Source organism: Blennius ocellaris (assembly GCF_963422515.1).
Source record: "Blennius ocellaris genome assembly, chromosome: 11".
Classification (NCBI taxonomy): domain Eukaryota; kingdom Metazoa; phylum Chordata; class Actinopteri; order Blenniiformes; family Blenniidae; genus Blennius; species Blennius ocellaris.
The window spans coordinates 2,109,542-2,126,006 of record NC_137660.1 but is presented as its reverse complement, the minus strand read 5'-3'; the positions used below and the strand labels follow the sequence as shown (position 1 = coordinate 2,126,006).

General features: G+C 41.0%; 1 protein-coding gene across 1 annotated transcript in view; it reads right to left on the bottom strand.

Annotated features, from left to right (window-relative positions):
• Nucleotides 1-14,980, bottom strand: part of LOC308136659 (chemokine-like protein TAFA-5) — a gene marked incomplete at its 5' end in the record, with an annotated part of 77,386 nt that extends 62,406 nt beyond the window's left edge. The window contains one exon of the mRNA XM_080505103.1: nucleotides 14,890-14,980. Coding sequence (XP_080361229.1) covers nucleotides 14,890-14,980 — 91 coding nt within the window. The remainder of the gene's footprint in view (nucleotides 1-14,889) is intronic.
• Nucleotides 14,981-16,465: the final 1,485 nt, after the last annotated feature.

Sequence of the window (16,465 nt, the reverse complement as noted above, 5' to 3'; positions counted from 1 at the left end):
TTGATTCACACGTTTATCTACATTATGTACAATATATATAATTAATGTGGTAATTAATTGAGCTGTGGACTTTGATGGGCAACACTTTTTTCATGACTTTCATACGTCCTGTTTGGTTTCCCACTGCTGCGAATGCATTGTCAGGAAGAGTGGAATTGTCAACCCAAGCTCCAGTGGGACCAGGATCACCGGGATCTCGGGCTGAAATGATTCCTCGAGTTATTCAAGTTATTCAAGTAATTCAATTACTGAAATTCCTCGAGGCAAAATTCTCTGAGTCGATGCTTCATTTAAGCCACTTCCGCTTTTCGTGACGTCACGATGTAAAACGGAGAAGGACAACGGAGACGAGCGACAGGGAGAGCAAAGAAAACGACGTAAACTGTCGAAAGTGTGGGACCATTATAAACTAAATCGGACGCAAAACACAGTACAATGCATGTACTACAAACAGCATTAGCTTTCCATAACAGCACTTCCTCAATGCTACAACACCTGAGCGAAAGCATCGGCTGTAAACATGAAGCCATGGAGACCAACAGGAAGGTTAATGTCACGTTCACTAAACTATTTCATTTAGATCAGTGATTGCTGGTGTAGCTTATAGCAGATAAAGAACATTACACGTAGATGAATAATGGCTGATTAACGGGAAATAATTGTAGTGGCCACCTGGTGAGGCATTATGTGAAAAAGTGTATTAATTAAGTGTTAATTAAGTGAAAATTACACAGAAAATAAAATGCTTGTTACTTTACGCTTCATTCACATTATTATTATTATTGTGCAACACACACACACACACACACACACACACACCAGAAGTGACCTGGTCATTGTTTATTATTTATTTGTTTAGGCTTATTATTTTAAAGACAATATATTGGATTCATTCATTTTAATTGTATTGTAGAGAGTAGGGTCATCAGTTGTAGAAAACACCATAATATGTACATTTGCCATTAATTTAGGCCAAGTAATCAATGAATACATAACAAAATTGCACACAGACACACCAGTGTGGGGAAAGACATTTAATGTTTAGCCGCAGTTTTATCTTTAAAATATGTTTAAACCTTCTTAAAAAGTAATGTGAAATTACTGTTACTACTGTTTATTTTTGTACTTTAGAAAAAAAGAAGTGTAATGGTGCAATATGTTTACGTTTTTTTGTCAACTTTTTTTGTCATCTTTAAAATACAGACACTTAAACTCATAATTTTCTTTCTTTAAAGAAGCAGCTACCAGTGCAGTTATGATAGGTCTGCCAATAAAAACGTTTATCTTACAGTAAGAGGAATTGAATTGGTTGTCCGTGTATTATCATTAAATCAAGTTCAAGTAATTTCATGACATTTAAAAAAAAAATTGTATCCGATTACTCGATTAATCGCCAGAATAATCACTAGAATACCCGACTCTTAAAATAACCATTAGCTGCAGCCCGACCGGGATCACAAGGAAGGGAGGCACAAGTCAGGGAACAGGAAGAGGGAGGAGGAGAGGTCAAGTTATGAAAGATGTCAGAAAGTAAAGCATGTGGGATGGACAAATGGACAAATGGACAGATGGACAGATGGACAGATGGACAGATGCAACAGAGCACAAGGGTGGAATATAGGGGGCAAAGGGAAGATGTGAAATTAAAAGTGAAGTTTTAGCCGAGAAAGAAAAAGGAGCATCATTACAAACAGAAGCTATTAGATTAGTAGTTGAAAAGATGAGAAGTGTGATGCTTACTTTAGAAAATAAAAACAAGAGTGTATGATGTTTAATATGTTAATATGTTAGAAGGCTTCTAACTATTGTGAACTGAATGTGCGATCCATACAGTGACTGTTACTAACAAACACACACACACACACACACACACACACACACACACACACACACACACACACACACACACACACACACACACACACACACACACCGATCTCATCTTTCTTTTTTTTCAAATGTTTTCTTCTGCCTAGTTTCACACTCACAGCTGAATCATTGGCCAACACGTGATTCTCCAGATGTACTTATTTAAATCCAATTACACCCTCTGCAGCACCTGTTTTATGTGTTTTTGTCTTCTTTTCTCTCAGCTGATGAGCTCGTCTCTCTCAGACACACCGTCTTCATAATTCCCATGAATATATGCCGGATTTAATGGAGCATTGAGAATTAATTTGGACCCTGTAGGATCCTTAGGTAAGCTCTCTTCACCGCGGGCTCAGCGCCGTGCGTGTTGCATAATAGGCTTGTTTCCAGGATCTAGACTGGGTTCCTGAGCAGGCAGGGGAACAGAAAGGAGGAAGTGTGTAAACGGAGCGTGTGCGGATGAACGTGGGCCGGCAGTTTGTCTTCATTAAAGCTTTCCACGCCGGGATGATCAGTGAAGAAGACCCGAGTGTCGGAGCTCTGGGTTTGTTTTGTTCTTCACAAGTTGACCCGTTTTTGATGCTACGCGATGTGACGGTTCTCTGCAGACTGAGAGTGCGTGCACCTGCTCGCCCGGGTCTGTTTGAGCTCTGACTGGTGAATTTCAATGAGCAGCTGCTGGACTTTATGATCTTGCTTCTCACCGCTGCGGCACTGATTATACCAAACATCTGCATAGGAGGAGCAGGAGAGGCAGCGGCAGCTGTCCCACACCCCAAAAACACCCGTTTCTGCTTCACGTCATCGGAATGAAGAGGACATCCTCATTTCTCCGGGTCAGTGAAGATCTGATGAGCTGTAAATGTTGGGCTTGCGGCTTCTCCACTAAACTCCCACGTGAAGGAAACTAACAGAAACAAGATCAAGCTCCATTTGTTTATTGGGGATTAATTAAAGCTTCTTGTTGTGAATCTGCAGCATACAAAGGCTGCACACTATATATATATATACACAGTATACTGCAAATATTATCATGATCTCGGCGTGTGCAACATACAAATCAAGTGTCGGTGGTGCAGGAGGTGCTAACTGCTACAGAAGCCAGCAGCTTCCCTCCAGTCTGGACAACAACCAAACTCCTTCAAAGACACCAAGAAAGTGGTCACAAACAACTGGGCTTTACCTGAAATTAGTTAAACCTGATGCTATCATACAACTGTTTAACTTTTATGAAGATGTGTTGATTCTATTACAGTGATTGAGTTCTATTGATAATGATATTAGGAGCAGTGATCAACCTGTAAACCAACATTAGCTCTGCCACAGACACAGGGTCTGCATGCTAAACTAAAATTACTGGGATTTGTAAAAGAAAAAGAGAACGGACTCCTTAAAAAAAGAACCAAAATGGTTAAAACAGCTGAAATGTCAAAATTGTCTGAAACAATCTGAAAAATAAGGTTAAAACCTATTATTAAATGTTTCCCATCCTATATTGCAATTGAAAGTTCATAAATGCAACATAAAACACTGTTTATTTTCATATATCAAAACTATATATGAAACTTTAAGAGCAGTGTTATCCTCATTTTAATGTTTAAATATATTTTTGCAGCTGCGGTCAAATTTGATTTGGTGGAAAATGACAAAAACGACTCTTTTAGTTACAAAGGTTGCAGAGCCTTGAACCACCCATTCACACTGCAAATTCAAAACCACAAAAAAATGAGCATTTAACACAAGTTTTGATGGTCACAATGTAGAAATCAGGAGCTGAGATAAAAATAATTGACCACAAACAACAAAAAGCCACTCCTGAAACAAAGCTGATAAATAAAACAGGACCCAGTCACATCTAATGTCATTTACAGGGGTGAGAGAAAGAGTACTGATATTACAAGAAACACATCTCGAAAAAAGAGACATTTAGTCAAGTATTGGGAATCGTGCCATTATCACAAGACTTAACTACATTTCCACATGCTCTCTTAATTGCAGCCATTATTCCTCAAATTATTAAAGTCAACTGTGGTTTTTTTGCCAGCTAATAGTTAATTCATCCCATTACATGGTACCATAAAACTGAACAGTATTTACAGAATGTTTCTCAGGGGCCTTTTCCCCCAGAAAGAACCAGGTTCTCGTTCGGATCCAGGACCAGAGTTAGAACCAGTTCTTTGTCTTTCCACCACCAAAGCTGGTTCTTAACAGGAGCTAACCCGGATCTACGCTGCCTCCACTTCCTTCGTGGGCCCGAGAGGAACCAGGCTGGAGCCAGATGTGTCATCAGGTGGGGGCGGAGTTATCTCTGGAGGTATCGCTGCTTACAAGGCGGAAGAGACACTGAACCGGCTTTCTGAAATCTACAATGAATACGGAGCCCCAGAGTAGTTCTAGAGAAAATAATGAAAAATAAGTCGTGGGAACGATGTAATAAGTCGTTCCCTGAAGTTAATAATAGGAGGGAATGAGGTGATTTAATCCGTGATAACGGCGCCACGGCTCTGGAGAGCGCAGCGAGCCGCAGCGCTGCGCTGTCAGCTGCGTGAGATGTATAATTTAGAAGCAGTTTTCTTCACGCTTTTCATCATAACATCAATGTAACTAACTTCACTTCCATGTCTTGTTTGGTGTTCTGACCGCAGACTGAGGCAATACAGCCACTGAGCAATGCAGTGTGAGGCTGCGTCGCTCCGCTACGAGACGCTCCAATATTATTTTCTAACCCACAGAAATGTATAATGACGTGACACTTTTGGTTCATCAGCAACTAAAAACCAAACTAATTACTACCGTAAATGAAAGCTGGATGTTTTAACCATAAAAAGACTCTTTTAATGTCTTCATGTGAAAAAAGAACTTTAATCAGTGTGTTTACGTAGGTTTCTATTATAAACGGCTGTAGAGCTGTTCTATCATTCTACACCTCCATTCCTCATTCTATCATTCTATACCTCCATTCCTCCTTCTATCATTCTACACCTCCATTCCTCGTTCTATCATTCTACACCTCCATTCCTCATTCTATCATTCTACACCTCCATTTCTCGTTCTATCATTCTACACCTCCATTCCTCATTCTATCATTCTACACCTCCATTCCTCGTTCTATCATTCTACACCTCCTTTCCTCATTCTATCATTCTACACCTCCATTCCTCATTCTATCATTCTACACCTCCATTCCTCGTTCTATCATTCTACACCTCCATTCCTCCTTCTATCATTCTACACCTCCATTCCTCATTCTATCATTCTACACCTCCATTCCTCGTTCTATCATTCTACACCTCCATTCCTCATTCTATCATTCTACACCTCCATTTCTCGTTCTATCATTCTACACCTCCATTCCTCATTCTATCATTCTACACCTCCATTCCTCGTTCTATCATTCTACACCTCCTTTCCTCATTCTATCATTCTACACCTCCATTCCTCATTCTATCATTCTACACCTCCATTCCTCGTTCTATCATTCTACACCTCCATTCCTCCTTCTATCATTCTACACCTCCATTCCTCATTCTATCATTCTACACCTCCATTCCTCGTTCTATCATTCTACACCTCCATTCCTCATTCTATCATTCTACACCTCCATTTCTCGTTCTATCATTCTACACCTCCATTCCTCATTCTATCATTCTACACCTCCATTCCTCGTTCTATCATTCTACACCTCCTTTCCTCATTCTATCATTCTACACCTCCATTCCTCATTCTATCATTCTACACCTCCATTCCTCGTTCTATCATTCTACACCTCCATTCCTCCTGATGTTGAAACGTTTGATTCAGACACGTCCAGAAATAAAGTGAAAGGAGCAGAAGTTCACTGTGTAATGCCCAAATGGTAAAAAATAAGCCCCAAGATCATTCACAAGTTTTTTTTTCTCTCTGTCTCTCTCTCTTTGGCCACTAGAGGCTCCGGACTAAAACAAGACGGACCTGAAAAAACACCAATGGAGTGACGAGGAGACTCAATGTTTTCTGTCTCTTTGGTCTGAATCCGAGGTTCAGGACAGACTAGATGGACCAGGACCAGACCATGAATACAGTCTGTCTCCTGGTTCTCCTCTGAGCACCATCAGTGCTGATGGCTGAGATCAGTGACGTATCACGTTTTGGAGTGACGCAATGACGTGGCTCTCACTTGGCTCCGTTAATGGTGGAAAAAGAACCGGTTCTTTGGCGGTGCCCATTTCAGAACTGGCCCTGAACTAGAACCTGGTTCTTTCTGGTGGAAAAGCCCTATAGGTGGAGTTTGGAGTTTGTGCAGTTGGCAGCAGCAGCAGTAGGTCTATGCACCTATCTGATCATACAGGATCCATGACCACCTCCATCCAGAGACAACCGAGAGGGAAAACACAGAGAAGACCACCTTCAGCCATTCTGCTGGAGTGGGAGAGACAAGAAGCCCCCAGGTCCAACGACTTGCAACACATCCCATCCAGGAACCAAGCCTTCCCCAGAACCCAGAGAAAAAGGAGGCCACGTGCCATCCAACCACACTGATCCAGGAACAGGGAAAGGCCTAAAGTCTCCACTCTACCGGCCCCGTCATTCCAGGATAAGGCTCACAGCAGAGGGGCTAAATTCCTTCATATGTTCCAAAGAGTTTTGAAAAGTTACAAAGCCGCAACCAGAATCACCCGAACCTCTGGCTGTTCATGACCATGAACTTTAATCTGAGGCAGGTTTGGACCATTTCAGGCCTTCTTTGCGTAACAGTTTTCAAGTTAAAACTGAAAACCTTTGTCGCGTTGTGGGTGGCTGTTTACACGAAAGTGGTGCCCGGAGACACCGAAAACATAACTTAAAAAAAAAAAAACAAGGTGGAGCTTGTTGAAAATTGTCTGATGTGCGCCACGGCCAATCAGAACATTGAACATTGTCTCCACTGAGCATGTGCAGAAGCACATGCTCAGTGGAGACAATCAGAACAATGTTCCCTCCATGGCGGAGGTCTCCAACCCTGGCCCTCGAGAGCCTGCGGGACAGCATGTTTTAGTCTCTTCCTGCTTCAGCGTACCTGAATCTAATGATGATGTCATCATCAAGGTTGTGAAAAAGCTTGAAGAAACTTGTGTATAGTTTCATAACAAAAACAAAAAATAGCTCCCACTAGTGGCCCAACAAGAAAACAACGTCATTTTCAGCAATTCTGCCATTTCTGTGTAAATGGACATTGTTTTCAAAATGTTGCTATGTAAATGCAAAACCTTTCCAAAAAAAGGCAAGAATTATGTGTTTTCACTTAAAAAGTTGACGCGTAAACTCAATCTCTTTGTTCCTTCATCGCTTGCAGCATGACAATAATCTTTATTACATAGTCTGGGAGGTCTGAATAGAAGCTAGCAGGAGTTTCAATAGATTCTGGGTTGAACCAGCTCTTCCACACAAAGATCTTAACCTGACATCAGGATCCACAGACTGGCGTCTCAGTCTGTGGACAGTATTGTGGCGTAGTTGCTGGAGAACTACTCAAACTTTAAAAGGCCCTGGGTTGGCGAGCCGAGAGCTATTAGAAACTCCGCAGGGTTGAGTTGAATCCCAAAAAAATGAAAACAAATCATTGGCAGCAGCTGAGCACTGCCTCTGTTCTGGGTGGAAGAAGTGTCAAACTCTAAGAGGACACTCACGTATTCATCTACTGTCCTGCTCTATAGAGCTGTGGATCACAAAGAGACTTCATCCCTGCTCACACCGTCTGAAATGTCGAGCACGTCCTGGACACGCCGTAGGCTCAGGTCCGTCTCATGGTGTGTGTTTCAGTCAGGATATGTTCTCCTCAATATGCTCTCTCCTCTTTCCTTTACATTTCACAACTTTTAGCTGATTACTGCAGCTGCTGCTGCCCTGCAGGGCGTCTCACTGAGGAGCGAATCCAGCGCTGCAGAAAACTGTGATAACGAGTCCAGCACAAACCGGCTCTGACACCCAAAAACCATCACGCAAGATAATTAGTGCTGCTGAGGAGCGAAGCCCACACTGCTCCATTTCATTTTATTACTGCCTTCTCTAAGCAAAGGGCTTAGAGAGGTCTTCCACTTGGACCACGGAGCGGTTCTACATTGATTGCATTAAGGCAAGTCAGAGCTGAACTGAGGATAGGATCTTTTATCTGGACTCCTGGGAGCTTTTGGAAAACAAATTATCACACTGCAGGCAAAGGTAGTTTTTCTTCTATTACTTAACCTCTGCAATAGTATTCCATGCTTATAAACAACCAGACACATTGCTGGATCAGAGGTTTTTATGTTTCAACAAGCTGGGATTTACTGGAGGGCATCAGGAAGATTCATATCAACCCCCTTAAATACAAACATTACCCACAGACCAGGGAATCAATAGTTGAAACTTTGTAAATCGACTGAGAAAACATAACTGCACTGGAGAAGTCAGCCAAAAATGGAAATGCCTTGTGAAAGAAAGCTCTGATTGGCGTCTCAAAAGGTAAAATAAGGACTGCAATGAAGCTGAGCAGAGAAGTGTTGTTTCACCATGTGATCCAGGTCCAGGACACTGCAGACTAGGAGACAACACATCCCACAATGCCCCGGGACAAGCAGCACTCAGATCCAGAGGAGGAAGGCCCACTTATTCTCCACACTCCTATACTATTGTCCGTCTTCTGCATCCTCCAGGTGTAATTTGGTCATGACCTGTGGGAGCAGTGTTGAGCAGGAACGATTAGCTCACGTGAGACCTAGAAATGGAATAAACAAGACAACATTTCTTCGAGGGAGGACTGGGAATATGTACAACGATAATCGCCGATCTACGACATTACCACGTCAGGACAACGAACCCTAAACTGCACTATACTGTTCTCGCCGTAGGGCTGTGCCAAACAGAGATGTTAGATCGTGAAGGACTACAACTTGTAGATGAGCTGACATTGCAGAGAGATCGTCTGTAAAACACATTCTACGTGTTGCAGTTCTATGCTGACGCATCAGAAGCTTCACGTGAATCCGACCAACCAATCGTAGTGAATTCTGAGTGTTTATTTGTGTCACGAGGAGGCGTGGCTAAAGGAGAAACCAGGAGTTGATCCTAAAAAGAAACTCCACCTCCGTTGTGTGGAAACGGTTCAGCTTTTCTTACGAAACGCAAACAAGCGTGACTTGCCCGTGGCTGCGATGAACAAACAGCGTTCAGACTGTCAAAGTGCGTCTCGGTTTCAGGAGGAAAGAAAAACTGTCAGATGTCTGAGGAGTAAAATGTTCTACTGCTGTTGGATTTTTAAGAATCAGGTTCTAGACGTTGGAGATGAATTGTTTAAATCGCTGCACTTTAGGAGAAAACCTCAGATGAAGAGGTTAATGGCATTAAATTGTGTGATCAGATGCGACTGTTTCTACATGTGGGTACTGGATGTCTATATACATGTCTATAATATTGTATTGTATATCTATTGTAATAGAATACATGTATCTGTATTTATTTGTTATAGTTCAAATTATATCATTCCATAATCATGATTTATATATATATATATATATATATATATACACATTCATACATAAAATACACACACACACACACACACATATATATATATATGTGTGTGTGTGTGTGTGTGTGTGTGTGTGTGTGTGTGTGTGTGTGTGTGTGTGTGTGTGTGTATAGTGATATAACATAGTTGTATTATTTAAATATGTAACTTATTCATACATTTTACACATTACACATTAACCTTAATGTAATAGTACTGACATATATTAGATATTTATGGAGAAAAGCTGGTGTTTAATAAGTTATACTTCTCTCTCCTTCACACTCTTGATTCTATTTTACTACTGTTTTTTCAATTTGAGCATGTTCAAAATAAAAACATTAATGAAATTAAATAACTTCAGTTACTTACGTTTGCATTTTTACTGGACAATTTCCATAAAGCCATTTCGTGTTTTGGTTCTTAAATCTTTTTAAAACGACAGGTATTTTGTAGAACTGTTTTAGTTTGTAACAGTTGATATTTTTATTTTTCCCATTTGAAATAAGTCTTAACTATTATTGTAATTATTTCAGTTTTGTTTTAGAATTTTTATTTAACTTTTAATGTTTCACTGTTCATGTGAAACCTTCCTCAGCCAGGCACAGTTTAGTTTTTATTTTGCAATAGTGCACTTTATCAGAATGTTGTTATTTACCGTTTAGTATGTTTACATGTTTGCACATGTTAGTAAAATTGCACAAATTCTATAAATCAAAATGTGTTCAGAAAGATTCTTTGGCCTAAATATGTTTCCTGCTTGGGTTGTTTTATATCGGGAAATAGTTTGGTTGCACTGTTCAGAAACTTGCAAATTAATTTTAAAATTCAATGTAAAAAATAATTGTAAAAAAAATCATGATCAAAATGTTATTATAAAAAAAAAAATCATGACTAATATTTTACCCTATGGGCCACCCCGAACTAGACATATTGGTTAACATTCCCTATGTATATATTTGAAAGGAGCTTATATGGGCCTTTGTGCTCCACATTGTGGGGTCTGGTAGCAGGACAACGAGCCCGATCACACTGTTGGTTTGACTCTATTGTTTATAATCGGGTGGCAAACACATTTGAGTTCAGAGGCGACATACAGCCCAAATGACCTTTGGTTAAGCCCCGCCCCCAAAAGCAAACAAACCAATAGGAATGAACTCAGACCAGCTTATGTGCTCTTTGGAGGAGCATTAGAACTGGTGACACAATAGTTGTTTTCTGGGTTTTTTAAGTCATTTAACTCATTCAGTGCCAAAGACGCGTTTTCACGTTTTTTCGAATAGTACCGCTGAGTGCCAAAGACGCGTTTACGCGTTAATGGCGTTTTTTACATGGGGGCGGGGCTACTAACATGATCTTGCTTGTATCAAAAATTGGAGTTGTAATCGCAAGGATATAGTACAGAGTACCGTCTCAGAAGCCATGTCAAAGCGGCGGAGCAAGACCGATCGGCCAGCCGGTCAGTTCAAGCAACTAACTTTGCAGCAGAGCATTTTGAGAGGACCCAGCACCAGCTATAGAAGACGCCGGCAGAGACCACTCCTCTGACGTAGCGAGCTTCAGCGAGCCGGTGACTGGGACCATCACAGTCGTCGAAACCAGAGGGAGAAGTCAAAGATCTGGGAGAAGACCGATCCCTGATCCGATCCCTGATGAATCAGAGTTCAGCGAGCCTGACCCAGATTCTTGGGACGAGTGGATACCGACCTCTTCTGCGAGTAGCAGAAGCCCGTCGCCCCAGCCTCGCGCCAAAGCAGCGCATAGCTCTACAGGTGAGACTGATGCGTTCACTGATTGCCTCTTGTGTTAGCGGTGAAAGCATACATTTTTTTGTTGTGTTATCATGATCTGGCAATAAAAGTGATTCTAAAAGTGATTCTGATTCACTAAATGCAATTATATCCGCATGATGCTGAATTTATAATCGGATTATAATCTTCAATCCGTGAGCTCCCCCCTTTGGCCAATCTGCGTTACTGCATCCCTGCAAAATGTTTATTTGATGGTTTATTTGTATCTGCTACCTCTTACATGCATATGTACATGACCGTTTTCCAATGCTTGTTGATGCTTCTACATGGTTGCAATAAAGTTGTATTTGTATAACTTTAAAAAATGTTGTCCGTGTTATTTTGGTTCATTATATAATGGGAAGACTTCTCAAAGTGTTTGAGATGCCATTGAAGCAAAAAGAATTATGATCAAAGATATTTTCTGCTTGAAATGCTGTTTTTCACAAAAAGCCATTTTTCTCAGCTTTTTGGTCAGAAACCAGGATTTTCAGTGATACCCACCCATGTTCAGGAGGCCATTACTAATGAATGGAAACAGGTACAAACAAACAGATTTCTTCTGATGATAAAGGAAAGTCTGAATTTTCTTGACAAGATTTACACAGAACAAAATTTTCTATGGGCTTTGAGAAAACGCTGAAATGTTGAAAAAACCCTGGCACTGGGACGTGCCAAATTTGAAAAGGGCTGGCACTGAATGAGTTAAGATGCAAAAATGGTAAAACAAAGCGTGTGGGACACAAGCAACAGTGACATGAGGAATCCTGAAAGGATAACTGACGAGGTTTACTTCCTCCCATTTCACAAACACAAACAAAACATGGACAAATGTTTCTCGTGGATGAAATTGAGCATCAGAACACAAACTCAACGCAACAACTAGAAACAAGGACGTCGACATTTGTTCTGCTGGTTCAGGGCTCGGCGAACAGGCGAGGTTTTGCGAGTACGAGTATGAGTGCGAGTATAAATACTTGCGCAGTATCGGGCCAATAGCAGACACTGGTATTGGTGAATCCCTGGTGATGGAATTGTTCGATAAAGGTTAGAGGACATGTATCGTCGCTGTTTACTGCTTTTTCTTCTCATAAATCTGAGTATTTTAATGTATTTCTGCCGACCTGGAGCAGGTAAACAACTAACTGTTATTGTAATCTTCATTCACTCCAACTGGAGCAAACGTTCTTTTTTCCCCAAAATATTTTCATTTAAACTTTTATAGAGCTACACATTATATTATATAAATCAAAGTACAACATTGCTGCTTTATGCTAAACTAAACCGACATAAATACATAACAAACCTGCTCCTTGTTATAACGAAGGTCAGTCCCGATTGAATTAAACAGTGGTTGATAATAAGAAGAGAACAAAGCTCAGAACAGAAGTCAATTCCAACACCTCCAAAATGAAAACATCAATCATTTCCTTCATCAGTTACATCCTAAATATTTAATATAGTTAATAAAGTTAATATTCTCTCCAAGGTTTTGGGTTTTTTTTGCTAAATATGTACCTTGTGCTTTATAATGGTAACAATAACAACCCTTGTCTTTTCCAACCACAACAGATTTTACTGAAATCACACAGATTCAATGGTTTGTGACGTAATTCACTGCAATAAATGCATCGTTCAGGGCTGCCGAGCATAATGTGACACAGCAGTGCTAAAATAACAAGAATTAAATGTCATAAAAATGATTTATTTTTTTTAAACGTGTGCACAGTATTCATAGAAATTCCATTCATATTTCTTGGTCCAGATTCTCTGGGCTTCTTGGTCTTGGACGGCGGTGAAGTTGGTGTCACTTCACATCGCCCTCCAAGAATCAAGCTTTACTTTAGAGGAAAAGGCATCAGTGCCACTGGAAGCGATTTACTATCAGTACAAGAAGAGGCTACACGCTCACTGTAACTTTATTCTGAAACATATAGAAGGACTCACTGTTGCCAGATTGTCTCAATGGGAGATAGGACGGGTGTAAAGATGGACATTTGTCATTTTAGTTTGGGAGAAATTGATCTAAAAAGGCCAGAGCGGAGAAAACATACACCTACAATACCCCAAATACCCAAAATACTCTATACATAACAACATTTTCAATGTTTTTACAAGTTAATGTGAAAATGGACCAGAACGCTGTCAAAAAAGTGTATGAATATACACTTTTCAAAAAAGCTAAACTTGTTGATATTTATATAGAATAAATGTACTTCCTATTTTTAATAAAACCTTCAGCTGCAGATTCCAGTGAAATACATTTATAAAACAACACTTGTCAAAGAGTGGAATCTCCTCTTTCTGTTCAACTCATTTAAAAAGTGTCACTTCTCAGTTTGCAGGAATTCTGCAGCGCATGATCCTAATGCTAACTCTCAAGTAGTACGGCAGTTTGCTTTTTGTCGATCAATTTGTTGAATGTCTGTTGTACTCTTAGTAAAACAGTGTTTTCCACTTAACTAAATCAGAAAGAGCTTCTTTAATAAAAAGTCAAGTAAAGTCATTTGTCTACGTCCAGCCTCAGCCCCCGGGCCACAGGTTTGGAACCCCTGCTAGACAGTTAAAAAGCCTTTGTACTGTAACTGAATATGTTAAGTACTACAATTTTTGAAAGGAGTAATGAATTACAGCAACAAAGGAATGTATTTCGGAAGCTTGTGGTTTGGCGTTTGCTGCACTTTCTGTATTTTATCAGTTAATATTGATGTCTGACAGCAAGCGAGTTCCAGGGATAAATGCTTCTAAATCCTCTGTACATATAACTTTCAATCATAAAATGAAATATTAATCTATAATAAACTATTTTTTCCGTCATAACAGAAAATTAAAACTTATTTGTAATCCCATTAGAAATCTATAACAACATACATATTTTCCCTCCAGTTTTAACAACTGAATGATCTAATTGCTTGTATAATTAATATATTATGATGTATTGGTATTGGAAGGGTTGATGTCAAAAGTGATCATTACTAATTTCTACTTGTTTAAGACTTCCTGGAGAACGTAAGGCCCGCGGGCGTCTGGAGCCTCTGGTGGCACGTGCTGAACGTTAAAAGTGTGAAAATCATGTTCATTTAAAATGTTATATTTTCTGACATAATGTTGAAGGTGTTTGTAATTTTAATAAAGGAATCTGTTCAGGTTTAAAAAAGAAACAATTTTGATTTACTTGTTTGAAGTAAAACAAAGGGAAACATTTAGGAGTTTTTGGTATTTAAAGTTTATTATTATCTAATGGTTTATCTCTACAGATAAACCGCCATTAAATCCATTTCCACCTTCTAAACAAGTCAATAAATACTTGTAAAAAAAAAAAGTAGACGATGAAATAGTTGCACTTAATGTGTTCAATGTGTTTTTATGTGAGGAAGCGGAGGGCAGGTTTGTCTGGACCCTCCTCTCAAAGAAAACCGTTATTTTAATATAATGCTCTGTTTTCTTTCCTTATCTTCCAATCCACTAACCCAAACAGCCAATCATAATCCCTCACTGCACGCTTCTCTTGTTTTTGCTTCATTTTTTTCAAATATCTCCAGACTTTTTAACTGTGCTGCCGGATTGACCCTGGATGTGCGCAGAAAACGCACAGATGCGCACATATTTATTTCCCACTAGAAATAGAGCCCGAGTCTTTGGGGCTCCCCCCCCACAGCGCCCGTGTGGCCCGCCGGGGCTCCGCACCGTGCTCAGGCTCAGGGGCGCAGCGGCAGGGAGTCGTACCTTCTCTGAGGAGCTGGTCGTGGAGCAGCAGGAGCAGCAGGACGCAGCCCGCTGAGGCGCTCAGAGCCCAGGCCAGCCGGAGGAGCTGCATGAGGCTGACTCGCTGGACCACCAACCCCCCCTCCCTCCCAAAAACACGAACAAGTCCCGAAGTGCGATCTATCCGGTCCGTGGAGCCTCCTCACGGCGCCACGTCCGTCCCGGTCCGACCCGGGGCAGGACGGAGGCGGGAGGCACGCGGCATCGCACACACGTGCGCCAAAAGACAAATCCACAGAGAAGAACGCTTTTATTAACGCCTCCAAACTTAAAGCTCAGTGCGCGTCCAGTCCGGCTGCTGTCCGCGTAAATCCCGCGTGAGGAGCCCGGGGGCGCACGGAGGAGCTGCTGCGGGCATGGTGCGCCTCTCAGCCCGCTGCTGGGTCCGACTGAGTCCGATGGATGCCCGGTTCTGGAGAGGAGGAGGAGGAGGAGGAGGAGGAGACCTGCACCCACTCGCTCTCTCGCTCTCTCTCTCTCTCTCTCTCTCTCTCTCTCTCTCTCTGACGTCACAACACTAACACTAACTTGACTGGGCTCCGTGACAAAGACATGGAATAACAGTGAATGTGGAGAGCAGGAGCAGTGAGGAGGAATCCTGGACAAAACAGTGCAAAGTGCTGAATTAGAGACAAATATATTATTACTGGAGCTGAAAGTGAGGCTCAATTTATTTATAGTCCACACGTGTCTGTTGTTGAATCCTTGCTCATGCTGTACATTCCAGTTATAATTCTCCGTGGTTTTTATCAATATGATTTTTCAAGAAAATTCCTGTTCATTCAACATGTTTCTCTTATTACATGACCTGAGAGCGACAGTCACACATCAGGCTTTTAGACAAACTATCATATCAGAATGGCCCCGTTTACATGACGCTCTGAGTCGCGTTATGACGCGTTATGTTTGTGTTGTCATCGAAGAAAACTTTGCAACATTTTGAAAACGATGTTTGTTTTCACAGAAACAGCAGCAATTTTCACCCGGGATCTTGCTCAGGAACCCACGGTGCATGTTTTTAGGACTGTGGGGGAAACCGCTGAGCCCGCAGCAGTGACGTGCCTTCAGGGGAGGCAGCATGAAAAAACAAAAATGTACATAAAATAAATCTGAATATTTTCCACTGATTTGTGTTAAAGGTGCATTTTCAGTATGACTGTCCACATTTCCGACATTTTATGAAGTAAAAGTGTCAGAGTATGAGTATTAGTGGATACAATTCCAGTGAGGCAGTGAAGAGCTCTGCCTCATGTTTGACTGTGATCCAATACAAACTGGGTCACATGACGTTTCTGTTCCTCAGCATATCAACAATATGAACTTTACTCATGTTTGTTATACAGCAGGACTCTCTACAGTCTACAGTAATATCTTTAATGTATGCGTGAGAGAATCCTTCCTGCTGATCCTAACAATAAGGTGCAGTGTGAGTGAGGCTGGCAGTACCTTGCCTCACCTCAAGGGGGCGTAGGTGAACTGAACTTTGGCCATAATCTCCATTGAGACAAGAGTTTTTTGTTTGATGTTGTTTTTGGGT